The sequence below is a fragment of the Uloborus diversus genome, chromosome 1 (assembly GCF_026930045.1).
Source record: "Uloborus diversus isolate 005 chromosome 1, Udiv.v.3.1, whole genome shotgun sequence".
Classification (NCBI taxonomy): domain Eukaryota; kingdom Metazoa; phylum Arthropoda; class Arachnida; order Araneae; family Uloboridae; genus Uloborus; species Uloborus diversus.
This window is the reverse complement of record NC_072731.1, coordinates 176,457,308-176,478,643: the sequence shown is the minus strand read 5'-3', so window position 1 is coordinate 176,478,643 and position 21,336 is coordinate 176,457,308. Positions and strand designations below refer to the sequence as shown.

General features: G+C 32.3%; 1 protein-coding gene across 1 annotated transcript in view; it reads right to left on the bottom strand.

Annotated features, from left to right (window-relative positions):
- The window catches only part of LOC129223247 (TNF receptor-associated factor 4-like), a 45,311-nt gene extending 26,731 nt beyond the window's left edge, over positions 1–18,580 (bottom strand). The window contains 2 exon segments of the mRNA XM_054857816.1: positions 9,598–9,649; positions 18,359–18,580. Of these exon segments, the coding sequence (XP_054713791.1) occupies positions 9,598–9,649; positions 18,359–18,420 (114 nt within the window). The 5' untranslated portion in view covers positions 18,421–18,580.
- Between the last annotated feature and the right edge of the window lie 2,756 nt (positions 18,581–21,336).

Here is a 21,336-nt window from a genome sequence, read left to right as displayed (position 1 = left end):
TTTTAAGTTACAGTTCAGTTTCTTAGCAAAAAAAAAAAAAAACTAATATGAATTAAGGTCACAACAGAAACATGGAGAAACTATTATTTAAGAAAGAATTTGTGCGTGAAAAGAAGAAATTCGGCATCTAAAGAGGTTTTCTTTTCTTTTAACGCAAACTAGTTTTACATAAAAAAAATTAGGCATTTAAACAGAGGGGAGGGGGAGGCTGACAAGTTCTATTAGCTAGTTCATATTTTGTAGTCCTGAATTTTGAGTTTTGATTGTTCGTTTTCTGAAGGGTTTGTTTTGGATATTGCGGTTTTGTAAATAATTCATATTTGTAAGAGAATAAACGATTGACGAAGGCCTACGGCATTAAGTTTCTGGGGGAGGGTGTTTTAAGAGGGTTGGGTCATTTTTGGGTGTTTCGTACTTCGGAAAGAGGGGGTCTTCAAAACATTTGAGGGAACATTTGAGAGTACTTGCGATCGTGAGTTTTGCAAAGGGTCTTTACTGGGTCCTGGAAAAGTAAACATAAATAGACTGCAGCTATAATTATTTTTTAATTAGTAGCAATCGGCATAACAATTAAATGAATCAAAATTATTTAAATTTTAAACCATTAGCTTAACAACTATCTCACATGGAAAACATCGAATTGAACTTAGTCACTGCATCATACACCGAGCTGCATTGACTGAGGGGAAACTAGTTCATTTAACGTCTAAAATTCTTTTTAAATTGTCACCAATTACGAAGTTTAGATCATAAAAACATCTCTTTATCCTTCCGAGACTAATGAGGATAGGAAAAAAAGAATCCAAAATAAGTAAGTTGTTTTTCTAAGCTTCTAAGCTTTAACGTCACTCCTCACTTCAAGGAAAATGCTCCTTTGCGAAATCGAGAAGCATGGGAATTGCGAAAATCGCTATTTTTACCTACCTAAGTTGAACTTTATTTGGATGGGGGCATGTTTCAGATTTCCGCGGTTTTATTATTATATTAATATTGTTATAACATAAGTCATTCTTGAACTTTGTTTTTACGTCAAACATCGTCAGCTCCTTCATTAATTGAAACTCCTAGAAGAGAAGGAGCGTAAGTGCTAAAATTAAAAATTGGGAGATAACTAACTCAAACAGCAGAGGAAAACTCTCCACTGTTTCTTCTTTTTGTGTGTGTGGGGGGGGGGAGGGGGGGGCTACTGTTCCAAAGCTTGATTTAGAGAAGGGAACTGTCCGGGTTTGGGGGAGAAATGTTGGGGGAAAAGCCGTTATTTCCCCCGCAGGGGTTTATTTCTACTCTAGAGAAATTGGCAATGTTAATATTTCGAGCACAAAACAGTGTATAATATTCGCATTCGGATGCTTTTTCTTGTTTAAAGAATTTATTATCTTCAGTATCCCACATGAAAAACCTAACTTTGATAATGCGAGCGCTAAGAAAATTTAATTTCCATGTACACCAAAGTATTATTTGCTGCTTTTCTTACTAAAACTATTAGATATTGGGGAAAACAAGTATATCGATATTATTAATTAGTGGAAATGTTTAAGTAAGTGTTAAGTATTGTTAATATATTTTCATTTATTGGATGTGTATAAATGCGTGTAATATAATATGAAAAAAAAAAGGAAACTTGCGTTTATAATTTCACAATTTACAATAGAAAAAAAAATCGTCAAAAAATAAATAAATAAAAAATAAATCATTGAACTAGTTACAGAAATTGCATCTTATTAAAAGGCTAAAGGTTAATGGCTAAATGACGATTAGAATCATTTGGATAATTTTTGGTGTTTGAACAAAGAAAGTTGCAGGATATTTTATAAAAATTTGGTGTGTATTACTGTTAAAAAAAAAAGAAAAAATTATGTGGATTGCATATATTTTTTAAAAATGTTCAGCACTTTCTGAATTTTCTTAGAAAATGTAACTAGTAAACTACATTTTAATTTGTATAAAATCAATTTTCTCGAAAAAAAAAAAAAAAACCGGGAAAAACTTTTTTTTTTTCACCACCTCACATTTTCAGGAATTTTGTATGTCTCTACTAAAAACTTTTAAAAGTTCACATATATCCCTTTGCTTCTCACCGCTTCAATTTTTTTTAAGCTACTGTATTATTTAACAGTAAAATAGAGTGACTTACACATTGAGCCAGTAATATAAACATTTATCAAAAACATTCCAGCTGCAAATTTTTTGCATTTATCAATCCGCGCAACTATTGAATGTTTTTAAAAAGATAATTGTTAAAACCTGTAAACGAAACATAAAACATCAGACCATGACGACAGAAAACATTAAAAATGAAATTCTGAAAGTAAATTTTTGATAAAAAAGATAAAATTATTGGTCCTAAAATCAGGGACAGTGATTACCAGAACGCGTAGGCAAGTCTTTTCTCGGATGACTTTCTATCCCTAAGCTCACAATATTTTGCATTGAAAAATTGACTCCTTGAAACACTGAAACACATGACGGCAACTTCTTGCACTATTTGTGCTTGGATTACGTTCTTCTTTATTGAAAAAAAGATAATTTTCTGTGTGGATTGAGTTATTTCACGAAAACAAAAGCTGATAATTCCCAACCAATGGACTTTTCTTATGTCATTTCATAGAAATTGAACTTCGAATTGGAAGGCGAAGTCTACGGTGGACACCTTTTCTGAATTTTGTCGCCATACATTTTCAGAGGTCATTTAATGAGTACTTAATAGCCCAACAATATGGTCCAATATTATTTTAAAAGGAAAAGAAAGAAAACAAGAACAAAAGAAAAAGGGAGCAAAATCAGCTTAAAGGCAGCAGCGTCTAACCATTCCCCTCCCCCGAATTTGTTTTGATCCCCCACCCCACTTTTTTGGAGCACCAGCCGCCTATGAAGGAATGGGTTGTTCTTTTCATTTATTGTGTGTGAGTGCTTTTATTTTTTTATTATTTCATTTTTACCAATCCCAAACACACCTTCAATAAGCATTTCATCATACATTATTTTTTGAAAAAAGCATGTTACTGCAAACATGGTGCTTCAGATTCTTGAGAAAAATTATTTTAATTGAAAATAGAAAGAAAAGAAAATACTTCAAGAAAAATATCGATAAATAAGAATAATTTAATAGCATAAAAATAGAATAAATGTATCACAAAAAACTCTCTGCATTTGAAAACCAATTTTGCTTCTCACTTTCGACATTAAACTTGAACTTACATCGAAAAAAACAAAAACCTTTCCCCAATGTTTCATTAATTGAAATGCATACTGAAATTGCTATTATCGAATTTTTTTGTTCATAATGCAATGTAAACCAATTACTCGTGGAACGATATATTTCGTGTGTGGCAAACAAATACTCTCTCTATTAATAAAATAAAACAAGTTCCTTTTACTGTGTCGCAACTGGCAGAGGTAAATGATTTCCAGTAATAACACGATAATTGCATAAGAAATATTTTCAATACATTAAACCAGCAAAACAAGTCAGCAACAACACGAACAATTTACAGATAGTACAAACGCTGGCAATTTAAGTCTCAAGGAAAAACAAACGCACGTTTTCATTCAGACTGTTTTCTTAAACAGTAGTGTATATTTATTTCCTTTCGTTTTTCCTCTTTCTGCTGGCAAATGCGTTGCTTAGTTTTCCGTAGATGACACTGAGGATTTTCTTTTTGTTGGGAAAAATTGTTCATTGCACTTTCTTTCGAAACATTAAACACGCCTCATATTAATCGTTTGCTAGCAGGGTTAACTACCAAGTGAATAAATAAAAAAACCGCAACATATTTCTATAAATGAAATTTACAATGAGTAAAACATTTCGAAATTCATTTTGAATATGTTTTGAGTGAATCATGTGAACACTTCGTTATTCTGTCTGATGTGCATTCACATCTTGAGTTTTAAGTATAATTTATTTGTCGATTTTTTAAACTATTATTTTTAATATATACAAGAAAATTACATGCAGTTAGAACATGGCGCTTATTTTACTCAAAATCTTTCTTTTCTAACGTCTCTTTCAATTGTTCTTCGACATTTTACCAAAAAAAAAGAGCCTCAAAGCTTCCCTTGCTTCACTTCAGTTTAAGGTTGAATCATAGAATAACAAAAAAAAAAAAAAAAGGAAACCGTTTGTATATAAATATCTCAGCTGCAGCCGAAAACTCTTTTCCCCTTCCTCCCTTCAGATGAAACCGGAGACCGTATCACTGTTATCCTTTTTTATAACATACATATTTTCTTGGGATGCTCTTACATATGCCGAGGGAAAAAAAAAAAAAAAAAACAACAACAACAAAAACAGAATTCAGCTTTCGCTTCCTGAACGAGACGAATTATTCAATTACTGCTGATGTGCTCCGTTCTAACAAGGGTCATTGAAGACGGTAATCCAATTTCTTGTCCTTGAGATGCAGTTCCTTGAGTATAAATCATTTAAGACTGTCGTTCAAAAAACAGCAGCACGATAACTCAGTATCTGAGTAAGATTAAAGTACATTACTTAGGTTCAAGTTACTTGTGAGGTAAGAAGCTGTGCTCTATTTTTCAGTGACAACGTTTGTGTGAACAAATACAAGAAAAATGTTAAAAATTTCACTAACAGCAATCAGAAAAGCAGAAACAGCGCGGCGCACAGATTCTTGAGAAAATTTGCAGACTATTTCGTAGTTGGGGGAGAAAAAAACCTAAAACTTTGAAAGGAAAAAAAGTTTAACATTTCAACCATAATGAAAACTTGCCCGCACTTTCTGGGATGTAATACACAATTTGAGGGCTGTCCACAAATAACGTCCCGCTTTGAGGAGGTGTGGGGGGTTGTGAAGTTGCGATGGTTTGTGACAAGGGGGGGGGGGGGTATGGTGAAAGGTTACACTTGGTGACAAAAAAGGGAGAGGGGGGGGGCGCAAAAAGTTGAAAAAAAAGTTTGACATTATTCAGACAGCCCGATGTGTAATTTAAGTTTCAGTTCTTATTTAATGTTTACAATACAAAATTTTCACCAGAAATTAATTCTCGTTACTGATGCAAAGTTATTAGCGTTCTTATAATTCATTCGTATAAAAACTACAACATTTTACACTAACATCGATGTTGAAATTGCAGTCCTTAAACATATTTCGAATCTCGAATGCATTTGAACATAAGCAGAATAAAAAATAAAATTAATAAAACAAAACTCCCCACTTTATGTGTTCAGTAAGAACTTGATTATCTAGAAAAATACAGCAACGTCTGTTACTTTAGCTTTTGGTATCACGTAGAATTCGACTTTTATTCAAACGAAGTTTACATGAATTGGCACCCAACTTCTAGCACGACTAATGCAAATTACGTGTTCTCTCCAACTAAGCGAAACCCATTCAGAAGTTCTTTTAACTCTCCCGATGAAACATCTTCATGGGGAAGGATCCAATTAATGGGGTAATTAACTTCCTTTTAATAACCGCTCAATGAATGCTCTGGGCGAACTTCTTCAATCGACTTGAGTAATAGGTTTCCAAAACCGCTGGAAATTAGTAAACATTCTAGGAAAGTTTCTAGATAAATTCAAGTAATAAATGTTTTGAAACAATGCGTAAAAGGGGTTTATAATTGCACGAGGGAAACATTCTTACCATTTCGGATGAAATTAATCGTTGGAATAGGATAGAGCATTTGACGCCAACTAGGCCGCTAGTTTCAATTCCAATGGAAGTTTGCATTTTCGACTAAAAGGTGGGTCAGAGCCTAAAAGAAACTATTTTATAACCATTCCAATAAGAACGGGTTATGAAAGTTGAAGAAAATAAATGATATTTTACGATTGGGGTTAAAATTTTTATCATCAAATTATTGCGTGATTCCAACATTTTTATTTATTTATTTTTTTTATTTTGAAGCTAGCTACAGGAAGAACAAAGTCAGTGTACAAGTTTACTGGTAAACCATTCTCATCGGCAGTACTTATTGACCAGATTTTAATTTAATTTACTTTTCATTTGATTACAGTTGCATTTATAGTTTTTGTAAAGATAACAAAACACATTTAGAGTGATGCTGAATAAATTATAAATAAGACAACGATTACGTAGATTGAAAAATAATATGATAGCTGTTTCTTAAACTGTAATCGATTGTAATTTTTTATAGGAGGTAGAATTGCGATTTTTTATAGCCTGTGCCAGGGATTAGTTTCAGAAAATTATTTATTTATTTATTTATTTATTGTGCGTGTAATGTGTATTTCAACTTGAAATTTGTAGCACGCATGTTTCTAGTATCATCAGAAACCAGGTGAAATATTTGAGAATTTTAATTTTAAAATGATGCGTCATTCCATGTTTGCTTCAAACTTTACCAATTTTTCAGAAAACTTGACGGCAAACAAGAAAAACATTGCATTGAAATTTTAAGCTATAATATCGGACTATAAATAATTGAATTGTAACAAAACATGATAACATCAGCCCTGTCAAACATTCCTGTGTTCGTGCTTTCACATGTGTGTTTGTATGTATGTATGCAAATCAAAGCCGAGAGGGAGGGCAGCAACCCTTTTTGAAACCCCTAACTAATGGGCCTGCTTCATTACAACAGAAACGTAAAGAAAATAAAATTATAAAAAACATAAAAACTTTAGAAGCATCTACAAAAGAAAAAATTCGGAGTGTTCACTAATAATTCTGCACTCGTTAAATTCTCAAAATAAATATAATTCTTAAGCCTACATACTGTTAAACTCAAATTTTCAATGTAAATTCAAGGTTTTCAATGTTTAGGAACAGCGTAGAACTTGCGAGTTACATTCCTCAAAGCTTCAGTTACAGTAATTTTACAATGATTTCAATCACGAAACATTGCAATCATTGAACGAAAAAAATAGCTTCATACTCGAAAAAATAGATGTATTAATGCTGCTCTGGACATAAAGCAAAGAAGACAGAAAATGTCTGCGAAGTCTGATAACAAGATAGTTATGATGAAATGAAAATAAATAACTCACAGGAGAAAAAAAATAAGAAAATAGGAGTAGGAAAATTCCAGGGTTAGAAAAACATAGTTTAACAAACTGTCAAGAAATTCCATAAACCACTCCTGTATTAAAAGAATTCATTCTGAGGAGGGAGAAACCCGCTACATGACGGTTAGTGTAAATATATAAAAGTGAGAAAAAAAAAAGAGGAAAGAAAATAAGAAAATTCCAACATTCCATAATGCATGAAAGCTTAGCTCATCCAGGAAGTATGTGACATAACTAATATAAAATACAGCAGAGGTGATCTCAAGAGATTTAGTTTTATTTTTTTCATTAATTAGATTATATATCTGGCAACAGAACTAAACTGTCATTTATCAGGCTTAGAAGCACCATAACGCAAACTGAAAATAAAATATATCATGACAGAAAGGAATGTTAAGTTAAAGAATAATTATGATCGCAGAAATGACATGCGGATATAAAGGTACAAATGTTTTAAAAAATGCTTTGTCAAAAAAAAAAAAAAAAATAGTTAAAACCTTTCTACGACTATGACTACAGTACAAATTATATTTTAATCAGTTTTAAATGAAAGTTGAAGTCATCCTTTCTCGATTAAAGGAATGTTCGAAATTTAAGAATGAATACATAAATGAATAAATACACATCATTTATCATTTTTATTTATAAATCCTTTGCAAAAAAGTTCCTTACAAAATTGTACATCGCACACACTTGCGGGATTCAAATTGTTCTCTTAAAACAAATGGTCGTCGTTACCAGCTTAAATTATTGCATTAAGTTATATTTTATTTATCTCTAACGCGAGAGTCAAAATTTCAAGCTACTTCCCATTTATTATTACATTTTCGAATTTGTAACGTTTGGTTCTTAAGCTTCAGTTAATTTGCACGAAGAATTCCTAATTAAACATTTCAAGTGTTTTAAGCCCCAAAACGTGAGTTCGCTCGAGAAGTTTTCCAGTTGGATTATTTTAACGAAATTTTAACTGAAATGAATGCACCAATAATTCATCTTAATTCTTCGTGTCAAAAATACATTTCCCATCTAACTTTATTTTCTGTCAAACACTAATTAGCATGGAGATAATTAGGAAAGTTTAAAAGTTTATGAACACAAGATTATTTTGTCTGCTCGTTTATTTTGTTGCCAAAAACATATTCCGTAGTTCTCTTTGCGAGTTATTATGAGATTTTGATAATCAGTTAGATTAACACGGCCTTCGTCGAAGCTTGAAGAACCGGTTCTGATATACACAAGAAAGTGTAACTGAAATTTCGTCAACAGAAATATTTTTTGTCAAATTGTGAGTACGTATTTCAGATTTCAAAATTTAGTAATCGCAGATCAATTTGCATTAAAAAACGACACAGCGTTTTTTCTTTTCTTTTTGAACGGTATCTTAATAATTCGATATCAACATTTTTGTCAATAACATATTCGGTATTTTTACTACAGTTTTAATGCATTTTGTTATTGAACCTCATTTAGTTTCTGATTTAGGGCTGCATTTCACATTACCACCCCTCACCCCTTCCCCATCTTTGGTATATTTAAGCGAAAGCTCGATTATTTGATTTTTTTTCTCTGAGTATACATTTGAGTTTTCAAGGATTGCTTCGTTTCAGAGCGAGGGGTGTCCGCTGATATTCATTTCGATTCAAGTTCGGGAATGTAGGGCAAGTGAAATAATAAGAGAACTTACATTTTTTCAAAATAACTATGTATTTCATTGTAACATTTCTATTGAAACAATATTTTTTAAATTTTTGGTTGTAAATTTATCTGTTAAAAGAAGTGGAAAAATTCACTTTTTTTTCGTGTGGCAAAATGAAAAATAAAATGTTTTTCTGGTGGAATATTTTTTATTTGATTATTGAAAATATTTTTAATCAAATAAAGGCGTAAATGATAGAAGGAATGAATAAATGAATACATAATGAAACAATAAACAAATTAATTAATTAATTAATTAATGCATAAGAAAAAAGAGCGAATAAATAAGTAAATGAATGAATACATATGTGTATTTTTAAATGGAGAAATGTAAATGATTAAATTAATAAATGAATACGAAATTTTAATAAGTGATTGAGTAAGTAAACAAACCTAACTGTTCCACTTTGTCCCGCATGCATTTGACAAATTGAGCTAAACATTTGAAATAAAAATAAGGTTATCAATAAATAAATAAATAAATAATGCAGCGAACATTAGTAGGACTCAATTCACATTTAAAGTTTTATCACAAGAACTTCATTATTTTAAAATAGCAAAAATATTGTTTTGCTACAACAAAATAATTACAACATGAGTATCAAATTTTGAAAATTGCTTGTCTTGTATTATCGTATGCTTTGAATCTTAGAGGAAACCTTTTCTCCTACTGGAATAGACTACATGCGTTACTGATTAAATTAAAATATTACTAAATAAGTTGCACTAAAAACAGAGAAAATATTTCCCCATTTCACTTTGCCCCACAGTTTCCTGCTTTGATAAATAAAATGCTGCTGTAGAACAACTGTTTTCAAGACTTTGAGTAAAATTTTGGAATGGTATCGATCACCGAATTCAAAACTTGCATTCAAAAACTATTCCCACGTAACATTTAAGAAAATTCTTACCTTTGCATAATCTAGTGGCAAATTGTCTTCCGGACACGTGAACACTCCTTCACTGCAAAAGAAAAAGAAACAAATTAACTTCAATAAGAAGAAAACATTTATGTTTATTTTATCTAATTTCGTACTTTTTTTATTAGCACGACCATCTCTCTAAAAGCTAATTAAGCATTGGCAGACCTAGCCATTTCCAACAGAGATGCAACGAAATGCATCAAGTATCACAAACTATTAACCGCGGGAATCATACTAAAATCGCTAAGATTATTCAATTAAAATATACTCAAATTCGAATTATTAGTTACGCTAATGCAAAAATATTTTTACTTACAAATATATTAATAGTGTACCTGTTATAATGTTTCATATAGAGCACTTTAAATTCTCGTTTATGCATTTCAGTTCGCGTTCAAGCCAAGCCAAAATGAATTAAGTCAAACTATTCTAACACACCTGACAAAATCTTGCACCTAATTAAATTTTTCAGCACATGAAGTGACTCGTAAACTATCCTCTTTCTAAAGACAACGCTACTTCTGCCTTCCTAAAAGACGTTTTGCAGGAATAAAGAATAGTAAAAGTACATCTGCTGTCCCCTTTTGTCATTATCATCTGTCATTATTTGCTGGTGATAATCAACAAGTTGAAAAGAGGAGGGTCACTCCTTCAGGGGGAGGTTCCAGGGTGGGAGGTCTTCGGGGTCTGTGGTGTTCGATAAGAACTTTGGTCTGACTCATACCTCGTAGCCTTAGAAAAAGGTAGCACCTGTTTTCGTTTCCGATAAGTGAAAATACGAAGTCCAGGACACATTTTAAAAATTCATAGAAAGGCAACAAATTATCGTATCAAAATGCGGTTTGCACCATCATACTTGATAGTTTCAAGAATTTTGTATGACATCGTAAAAAAATGGAAAAAATTGAAACTAAAAGTAATCGCTGTATCCGTCACAGTAAGAATGTTTTCCTTGCTGCGACTGAAAATACAGAAACTGAGAAAAACGTGTTCATGTAACAATTTCAGTTTTGAAAAAGAAACCGATGTTAAATTAATTTCTGTACATGAAATTTAACAAAAAAAAAAAAAAAAAAAGCATTAGTTTCTAAAAAATACATTAGGTTCTGAAAACACATGTTTCTAGAAGCCATAGAGGAGATATTGCTCTGAACCCCCAAATGACGGGACTGCAAATAACCATAAAACCATCCAACAAAAAAACTTACAAGGGACTGTTTTCGCTATGTCTGAAAAATTGTTGTTTGAGAGAAAATGAGAATTTACTAGCCGAATCTAATGGCAGTGATTTTTTTTTTTTTTTTGATTAAGCGAATCTTCAGTTCAAATGAAAAAAATCTTATATGTTGTAGATTTGTTACAGAATTCAAAATAAACGAAAGAAACTAAAGCCTGTATTTTTCAGATTTTATTTTCTGTCGACTACTTTTGCGAGAATCGGTTTTGAAAACATTTACTATACAAATAAACCCTTCGGACGGAACATGGTTTTTTCCCCTTCCTTTATCCCTCTCTTTCTTTGGAAGAACATTTTTATTTATATTTTAACATTATGCGTGAGATTAGGGATCGCAATACCGGACCAAAAATTCAATACTATTCGGTATTTTTAAAACGTGATACCGGAATACAGGTATTAATACCGCTATTTGAAATTTCTCAAAAATTGTTTGAAAACATATTGTTTCGTGCCACATTTCATAATTTTGTACAAAAATTGTACTATTATGAAAACATATTGTGAACAAATACAAAATGCAAGAACTAATGTCATAATAAAAAATTAATACTAGTAAAAAACATAATGCATCTATTGAATTGTCTCTAAGCCTGGAACTCATTTTAGTGCTCAACTTCCCACAGTTGAAACTACTGTTTCTGAATTCACGCAGGTCAGTGATACTGTTAACAATGCGTGACACCTCCTCTAATTTAATTGCCAAAAAGTATTTTATCTCCAAAAACATTCGGTCTGTTGTATGTCATTTTTGGATAAACCTTTGTGTGTGTGTTTCTTTTGTATTGTGTATGTTTCTATTATTTTTTTAATTTAAAGCTAGTTGAAATTTCTTTCCTGAGAGACGATACTTTTCCAATATTAAGAGTCATTTTTTTTAAAGCTGGACAAAGTGAATGGGAGCCTGATAGTTGACACCTTCGATTTTCCTGAAACTTTCAGAATATGTTGCTAGTATTGTGATAAGACAAATGGTAGCTTCTTTTTTCTCAAATTTGACTTGTTGGCAATTCAGTGGAGGTCAAAGTTTAAGGACGTGAGAAAAAAGGCTTAATATATGATACCTTTGCTTCAAAACCAATGAGTGTACCAAGCCAATTTTTTTTTTTTTGTGGATACTACTTGATACTAGGTACATGCTAGCCGAAATCTTTTGGTCGCTCATTCATGGCTTTGAGGGCAAAGGTCAATTGAAAATGCTATTTTTTTTACTTTTTTTGCCTTGTTTGGGCCCGGATATCTGCTAAAGCCGTGAGTAACCCTCGGAAATAAGTATATACCTAACTACTCACCACAGTATAGTACTAAGAAAAACATGAAATATCATGGGTTACTCTTTGCTTTAGTAGTTAAACGGTCTCAAAGTCGATGATTTTTTAAAAATAGCCAAGTTTAGACGTCAATAACTCTGATCGCGACGCATCAGCAACTTTGGGACACAGCTGTAGTTATATTCCAAGTGGTCTATTTTAAGGTCCAGGTTAGAAACCCATGGCAACTAATAAACTTTTTTAGTTATACGGCCTCAAAGTTGAAAATTTGAGCTATAATTTCATTTTTTTTTTCAATTACTCTATGATTGGTGAGTTAGTAACTTAGAAAAACATCTGTAATTACATTCAAAGTGATATAGTTTTAGACTCAGGCCAGAAAATTTTGGGATCTAATCATCTTGCTTAATTAAACGGTCTCACAAAAATGATAATTTTAACATAAAGTGTCAAGTTTCAACTAAGCTAATCCACGAAAACAAGACTTTCAGACACAGCTGTAATTGTGCTCCAAGTGATGTAGTTTTAGAATCTGCTTCATACCCATGACACTTTTAAAATTTCAAAAAAATATATTTTTAATAACTTTTACTTGTTCAATATAGTTAATAGCACGTGTTGAGTTTTCTCCCTTTTCAAAATGTATTTCTGAATTTTTTAAAAGTTTCGTACTTTATTTTATAGATGGCAGCATTAAATTATATGTAAAACCTATAAAACCGGATAGTAGTGGCTGATGTAGCCATTTTAAACAAACAACACTGAACCGAAGCTTTGAAAGGCGGAGCATTCAAAACAAAATCTATCAACAACCAGCTTTTTTTTAAATTTTTAGCAGAGAGAATGTTGGCCAGATATTGTGTAAAGGTAAGGTACTGCTTTTTTTATGTTAACCAACTATTTTTTCATTTAAGTAGTTTACAAGTACTAGTGTTCAAATAGTTGTACTATTTTAATGAGACTTAACACGTGGTACAATAGCCGAAACTCAAATCCCACCATTATCTACTCGCAAAATAATGACTGAGAAGCTGTATGAAAAAATATTCTTTGATGAAACTGGATGGGCATTGCCAGTTAGAAAATTTTCAAAATTTAGCGATAAGCAGAAGAATTTTATGCGTCAGCTGTTTTTGGAAGGAGAGAAGACTTCCATAAAAATTACTCCCGAAAAAGCGGCAAAAGAAATGAGAGAAAAAAGAAATCTAAAGGGAGAAAAACTATTTTCGCCTGGATGAGTATCTGACGACTCAACAAATTAGGAGCATGTTCTATCACATGGCGTCTAAGATGAAAAAAGGAAAACTTGTGGAACATGATCAGACTCTTGAAGACAATGAGCAAGTAAGTTACTATACATAATGCATTCGCATTGAAAATTTAAAAATCTAAGATTTCCTTTTGCTTAATAGAATCGAAATATTTTTTTTTAAATAATTGATTAGATAAATATAAGGAAAACTTATTAGCTGATAATAGCTTTTTTTTATAATGGTAACCTTTAAATTTGAGTGTCTCTATCTTGTTAAACTTAAGTGTACTTTCCCTAGGAAGAAGATAGAAATGAAGTAAGATCAATTCTCCAAGAGATAAGGGCATTGGAGCTATAGGAAAGCCACCTTCATAAGTTTCAAATGTAAATTTTTCTCCATTCAACTCCAAACCTCGGGTCTGCTAGAGCAAATCTGTGCTGTATTTTGAGTTATATTTTGCCTTTTAAGTTTAGTAAAAAAAATATTTATTTACTTTCAATTGTTTATTATTCATGTATGCAAATTTCTACTGTACTTACTTTATTGTGCAATTGAAATCCTATTTATAAAATACAGCATTGACTTATTTTGATTATAAAATCAAGAATGACATTAAGAAATAGGAAAATTGATTGTTTTGCGCAAATGAAGAGTGAAAAAAAAGGTTGTATTTGCAAAAAAAATTAACAAGTCCCATGGGTATATAATCTGGGTCAAAAACTGAATGCTGGGGACTGAAGCTGTAATTACAGCTGTGTCTCAAAATTTTGACTCGTGGATTAGCGTAGTTGAAACTTGACATTTTATGGGTAAATTATCATTTTTGAAACCGTTTCATTAAGCAAGATGATTAAATCTCATGGTTTTCTCACCTGAGTCTAAAACTACATCACTTAGGGTATGATTACAACTGTTTCTCGAAGTTACTAACTCATCATTCATAGAGTAATTGAAAAAAAAATAAGTTGAAATTATAGATCAAATTTTCAACTTTGAGACCGTGTAACTAAAAAAGTTTATTAGTTGCCATGGGTTTCTAACCTGGACCTTAAAATAAACCACTTCGACTATAACTACAGCTGTGTCCCAAAGTTGTTGATGCGTCGCGATCAGAGTTATTGACGTCTAAACTTGGCTATTTTTAAAAAATCATCGACTTTGAGACCGTTTAAACTGCTAAAGCAAAGAGTAACCCATGCTATTTCATGTTTTTCTTAGTACTATACTGTGGTGAGTAGTTAGGTATATACTTATTTTCGAGGGTTACTCACGGCTTTAGCAGATATCCGGGCCCAAACAGGGCAAAAAAAGTTTAAAAAATAGCATTTTCAATTGACCTTTACCCTCAAAGCCATGAATGAGCGACCAAAATATTTCGGCTAGCATGTACCTAGTATCAAGTAGTATCCACATAAAAAAAATTGACTTGCTACACCCATTGGTTTTGAGGCAAAGCAATCATATATTAAGCTCTTTTTTCTCACGTTCTTAAACTTTGACCTCTACTCAAGGGCAAACAAATCAGTTTCTAAAAAAAATAAACTTCACTTTTTCTTATCACAGTACCACTAACACATCCTGAAATTTTTACGAAAATCGAAGACATCAACTATCAAAAGTGTCCAAGCTTAAAAAAAATGACTCTTAACATCATTTTGTCTTGAACAGGAGGGGTTTGTGTTTACTTTTTATTAGCCCTTCGGTTTGAAATTTACGGCAAACGACTAAATTTGATCTTGTTGGTTTCTCTTATTCGTTTTAGCTTTCTTTTCGAAATTCCTTACAATTATAATTATGTAAATATCGGAAAATATCTTTGAATTCATTGAACATATTTATGCTTTTTCTCTATGCAATTTTCCAAGGTAATATATAATTTCTAAATATTATTTTGCCAAGTATGAAGGTAAATAGCGAGACGGCACAACAAATCAATTCTGGTGCCAACAAATTACTATTTCTAATGCTAACAAGAAACAGTTTTTGTCAAAATTTAGTTCAGTGGAGACAAATATTTAAGAAAAAAAAAATTATAAAGCATTCCTGCAATTGATGGTTTGAATAAATTATTCATCAGACAAATGGGGGGGGGGAGCATTCAAAATTACACTCGAAATTAACTTTCCCAATAGGGAAAATGAGTGATCAGGGAAAAGGAAAAAATAAATACATGGTACACAAAATACTTTTGTTTTAATGATATTTTATTAGTTCATGCTTTTGAAGCTAAATTTTTACATCTATAGATTGGTTTTGGTTCTTTATCATGAGAAACGAAATGTACATTTAAAATGTAAGCAGATATTTAATAAGTTAAATTGAAAATTCTTTAACTGAAACTATTTATTATTTTAAGCTAATACCGGTATTTTCCTCAGCCAACACGAACAATATTACGAAATTGCAAAATTGCTCGAAATGCCGGTATTCGGCATACCGGTATTGCAATCCCTACTTGAGACGTTTAGGTAAATTAAACTTTCCCACAGAGAACTATAAACCGTATTTATATGTGCCTAATGGTAATACTAAATCCGAAGCGTTAATGAATTGCTTGCATTTGTATGAGAATTTTCCTCCTTTCATTAATACTTTGGACAAAGACAAATCTACTGTAAAACATACTTTCATGAAAAACTTCGAAGAGCCAGAAAGAAAGTAAAAATTCAGTTGAAAATTAACAGTGGGCAAATAAATAATAAATAAACATCCGTGAGCCGTGAGAAGATTCAAATGAATATGTAAAAAATGCTGACCTTTTACGAAAACAGACAACGTATTTAAAAGCAGTAAAAAAAATTATATAAATGTACCATACTTTAAAGCCGTAAATATAATAATAAAACAAATTTTTTCTTGCCACTTTCATAAAGCATGTAAGCTTCGCATTTCGAACAGTTTAATTGAAGCAATCACAGGTTGGGTAAAATACTACAGTTAAGTTTTATTTTATTTTCAATTTTTTTTTATTACTGCTTCACAGAATGTAACTTTATTTGCAATTTCAAAAGTTATCCTCTTTCATAACCGGGGCACGACTAAATAATCAGGAGGCCCTAGGCCAAGCACTTTTTAGGTGGCCCTCCCTGTAATCGAACCATTTTAGCTATTTGAGGATCTCTAAAAAGCAGGGGTCCTGGATCACGGTCTAATTGGCCTATTCAATAATTAGGTCCTATTTATAACGTCGCCAAGGTTTTAGTGCCATAAATACTCTGAACCCTTCGATGTCGTTAATAACCAAGTTCAACTGTAAACAAAGTAACATAATTCATCAAAATTTTCCCATTAGCTTTGATTTTTTTCAGTTTGGGTACGCTCCTTCTATATTAAAATATTTCTCTCTAACTTCAACGAGAATACAGTCAATGGTAAAACAATGTTATTTACATTCACTAATCATACTAACTATATTGCTGACGTGACATCACTGTTTTAAGTTACAACGTTTGAAGCATATATACAAAACATTGACAACATTTAACAAATTTGTGAACATTAGCAGCTAACAAACAAAAGTTTTGAAAGCATATTAATTTGTAATATTTTAGTAACACATAAATGATATTATTTTTTTACAACTAAATAAATTTAGGACCGAATGATAGTGGTAAATTTTTAGCAGGAAACGGTGGGAGGTCCTTTAAAGAAAAATATTATCGGTACAGGCATATTGAATGATATCTATTCCTATACCCGCTTTAAAAGATGAAAAAAGACGAACAAACAGCTGGAGAGAACATTGACAAAATCTCTCTATATATAAATGGATGTACGTTAGGTTTGTTTGTTTATGTGTATGTTCCTAAAACAAATCCAATTTACGTCAGATCTTCACCAACTTTTAGTTTTGATATCCTAGAATTCACGTAAGGAATTTTACAAAGTCTAAAAGTTAAAACCGTCCGAATTTGAATTTTAGACAATGCATTAATTTTCTCTTTCTATGCGAAGGAATTACCCTATAATTTCGAAATTTGTACCATGTTAAAACCCGTGAGAAACTACACTGGATGAAGTTTCTTTGAAATCTTTGTGAAAGAGCACTAGAAATATTTGTTTCTAATTAATTTGAAAAGGCTAAACTGAAAGTGCTTCAGACTAATAAAAACATCTCGCGACAATACTAAAAAGAGAAATTTATTTTGATCAAAATTTAATTCTTAACAAGAGATTCAGGAGTTCTAAACTTCAGAATGTTTTTTTCCCCCTTAAATAGCCTGGATTCCATTCAATGCTTAAAAATTCGCTTAAAATTAAAATGAAGTGTGGGACCTAAGCTCCCACGCAATCTAAGCCCTTATTGTCACCCAAAAATGAAAAATATTATGTCTATGAGTAATTTTTTAATCCCATTGAAACGCTTTTGCAAGTTTGCACCGAGGAGGCGGGGGTGATGATTTTTTTTGAGCAATCACGATTGCTTATTGTTCTCACTTGACTGTTTTTGACGTTCCTTTGATTTTTCCCACCACCACCCTCCGCACCATCACCGTCGACGGGCTCCTCACGATGCTGCTCCTACAGCGAAGGCCGTCTCCAGGTTGCATCCATGTCCTACACACACGCGCATACATACACAACGACACACACACACGCACGCACAAACACATACATACAGACACCCACACATACACACAACTGCCCACACATTCATGCCTACACACACATACACATACCCCCACCCCCCACAGACACAAACACACATGCCTACACACACATACACATAACCCGTACACGCAAGCACACATACCCCCACTCACAAACACAACCACGCCTACCTACACACTCATGATTGCGAAAAACATAATTTGAATTCAAGTTGTCAAAATTCAAATTAATTTTTTTTTGTCACGCCTATGTGAAGATAATACTACATTTTGCTAGCTGTCTGGAAGCTGTGTGGTATGAATTACCCTGGTAGCGTCGGGCAGATCATAATGAATTAACACAATAACAATTAATTTAAATCAATAAAATGCCCTTACCTGGAGCACAGGGACTCCTTCCTGTCACGTTTCCCTTCCGTACCCAAGAAGCAACTAATCATAATTGCCGAGCACAACACAAGCACCTCACTAACGAAGAGGACACACAAAAACTTCCAACGCTCACCTTCCAACGCAACATGCAGGAAACCCGACCGTAACTTCGCCCACAGCGAATGCGAGTCTATGAATGAATGAGTCAGATCGGTAGTAACCTTAGCAACTGGGAGTTCGTATCTATTAGCAACAGGTGCATTCGAAACTTTTTCCTCCTCCAAAATCCTTACCAGCTGATCATTTTCCCTACGGATTTTTCCTTGGGCGGTTTCGGCTTGTTTCGACACGTTTCGCGCTTTTATTGTGTTGGGTTTTGTACGGGTTTTTGTTCTACTTTTCCTCTTGCGTTTTCTTTTCTTTTTTTTTTCCCCATTTAGCTTCTCGGTATCGCGAGAATAAATATGTATTTAGGGATTCGGTAGGGAAAGACGATAATAGGTACGTTTCTGAGAAAATGAGCGGAAAGAATGTAAATGTTTTCAATTTTTATGAAGATAATTTTGTTCTTTGACCTCATCTTTTGGTGGCACTAAACTCGTTCAAAAATTGCGAAGTTTTAATATAAAGGGCAACACTGGGAAAATTCCTTAGTCCCAGGTCGTAAACAGTAGCATTTTTTCAATCGCCACTTTTTGGAAACAAAGCCCTTTCCCACTCCCTTAAAAAAAAAAAAAAAAAAAAAACTCTAAGTGCTAAACGATGGGGGTTATTTTTTCTTCATGTGTTGAAATTAACAAGGAAGGCGTTCTTTGCAACGCCGAAACACGTATCTGTATGCAGTTATCTGCAATTTGTGCATCTTGACGTTGTTGTTTCTTATTTTACATTTCAGCACAAGGTATTTATTTAACTTATTTAACTTAATCCTAAACGCATTAGTTAATGCTTCAGAGATTACTTTTTCCTGAGAAACTATTACCAGATAAGAGGTGCTAAAAGCTAAAAACAGCAAATATGCCATTTAATTTCGTCCCCACATTCCCTTACCATCTAATGATGGGGCCTGCACTTTTTATTTCTTAAGAGGTTTCTTTTAAATGAATTAAACAGAAGAACCAGAAATCAGATATAAAAAGTTCAGCAATGAGAAGTACAAGCTACACAAATTTCTCAAGTCTGCATGTACATGACTGGTCATGGGACGATCATAGAATTTTCAGTCTTTCTCAAAGAAAAAAATTTGAAAATATATTTGATTTGGTAGGTAAACTCATGTTTTGATGTTCAACACAAAGTAAGTCATCAAATCAAAAGCATGTTGAATTTAGTAAACACGCCTTACATTTCGCATTTTTTAAACATATTTATACATTTTTTGAATTATTTATTTATGAGTTTTTTTACTCTGCAGCTTTTCTGACTTCGAACCGAATGATGAACATTTTCTGAGGAAAAACGCCGTTGCAAGATTTACTTATTAAACTCCTGATTCTTTCATGATTTTTTAGTTGCGATGCGAGCAAAATTTCAGCATGCAAATGAATTTGAATCAGTTTTTGTCAAACGGGCGTTAAGTCAACTTACAAACAAAGTGAGTCAATTGTGCGTGAAGTTAGTCTCCAGTCAGTTTCCAACCAGAGGAAAAGTCAGTGACAAGATGGAAAAGAATGGTTAAAGGAATAACTACACTAAAAATAAGAAATCAGAGATCGTACTGGATTAAACAAAAAATTTTGCTTTTACGACGAAAACATTCACTTTTGGCAAAGGGGTTGTTTCCATCAGTCAAAGTACTACTTTTAGACACTGAAGTTGATAGAATGAGCAAAAAGAATAGCATGGAGCGAGGAAAATCTTCTATTTTCAAAACGTTTAATTTTTAATTAATTTTTTTTAATGTCCGATTTTTTCAAACAAGGCGTGGTCTTTATGACGTCACAAGTGATGAACTATGGCGCGTACTCCACTGGCGCCCTGAATGCTTACGCTTGCTGCCTACCGCATTTCCATTGTGCATTTTTAATGACAATCATGAAACGAATTAAATATTGCCCTCTACGCTTGCTATCAACCATATCGTTGCCACTACATGTGAGTAAAGACGCAAAGCATTTCATCACTTGTGATGTCATGTGCAGAAGCGTAAAAATAAATTTGAATCTGTGCTCCGATAAATTTTTTTTTAAATATTAAACTTTGTCAAATTATTTAAAAAATGGTCAGATCCTATGTTTTTAAGCATACTCTTTCAACAACAACAACAAAAAAAAAATACTTTTAAAATTTCGGAAACGACCCCATTGTAAGTTTAATTTAAAAAATACTAAAAATATATATAAAATTTCACGTTTTTATTGGGTACTGAAATCTTACATAGCAATAAAAAGTAATAACTGGAATACGTAAAAGAAGCAAAAATCGACATTAAGTGCTTTGGAGTAAGAAAAAGAAACACTTCAAATGTCTACACATTGTCTAAGTGTGTTGTGAACTGATGCAGGAGCCCCTCCGCGAATTAACCTCATTTTTTTTAAACATTAACTGCCTTTCGTGCTCTCTCTTATTTATTCGGCTAAGGCTCCAAATTAGTTCAAATGCACCATTTTAAAAATTAAAAAATGATACCTCAGAAAAAATTTATTACTTTTAAGCAAAAACAAAAACTTTAGCGTCTGTTTCGAAAATTCGTAATTGCTAATAGTTTAAAAAGGAAACTTTTAAAATCAGGGGCATACTTTCAATATGTAAGTGAAATGACACCTTAAGAAAAATGACATGTAGAGTTACGTAACAAAAACTCCTCTGAATATTGCATTTTAAAAATAGAGCGGTAAAATCAATAAAAATAAGAATTTTTTCATGAAACATGCAAGTTTCATTTCGTATAAACTGCGTTTCCCAAGATTCCAAATCGCGTGTCAGAGATTGTAAATTCAAAACGCGTTTAAAAATGTGTATATATAGTTAACTAAATGCAAGTT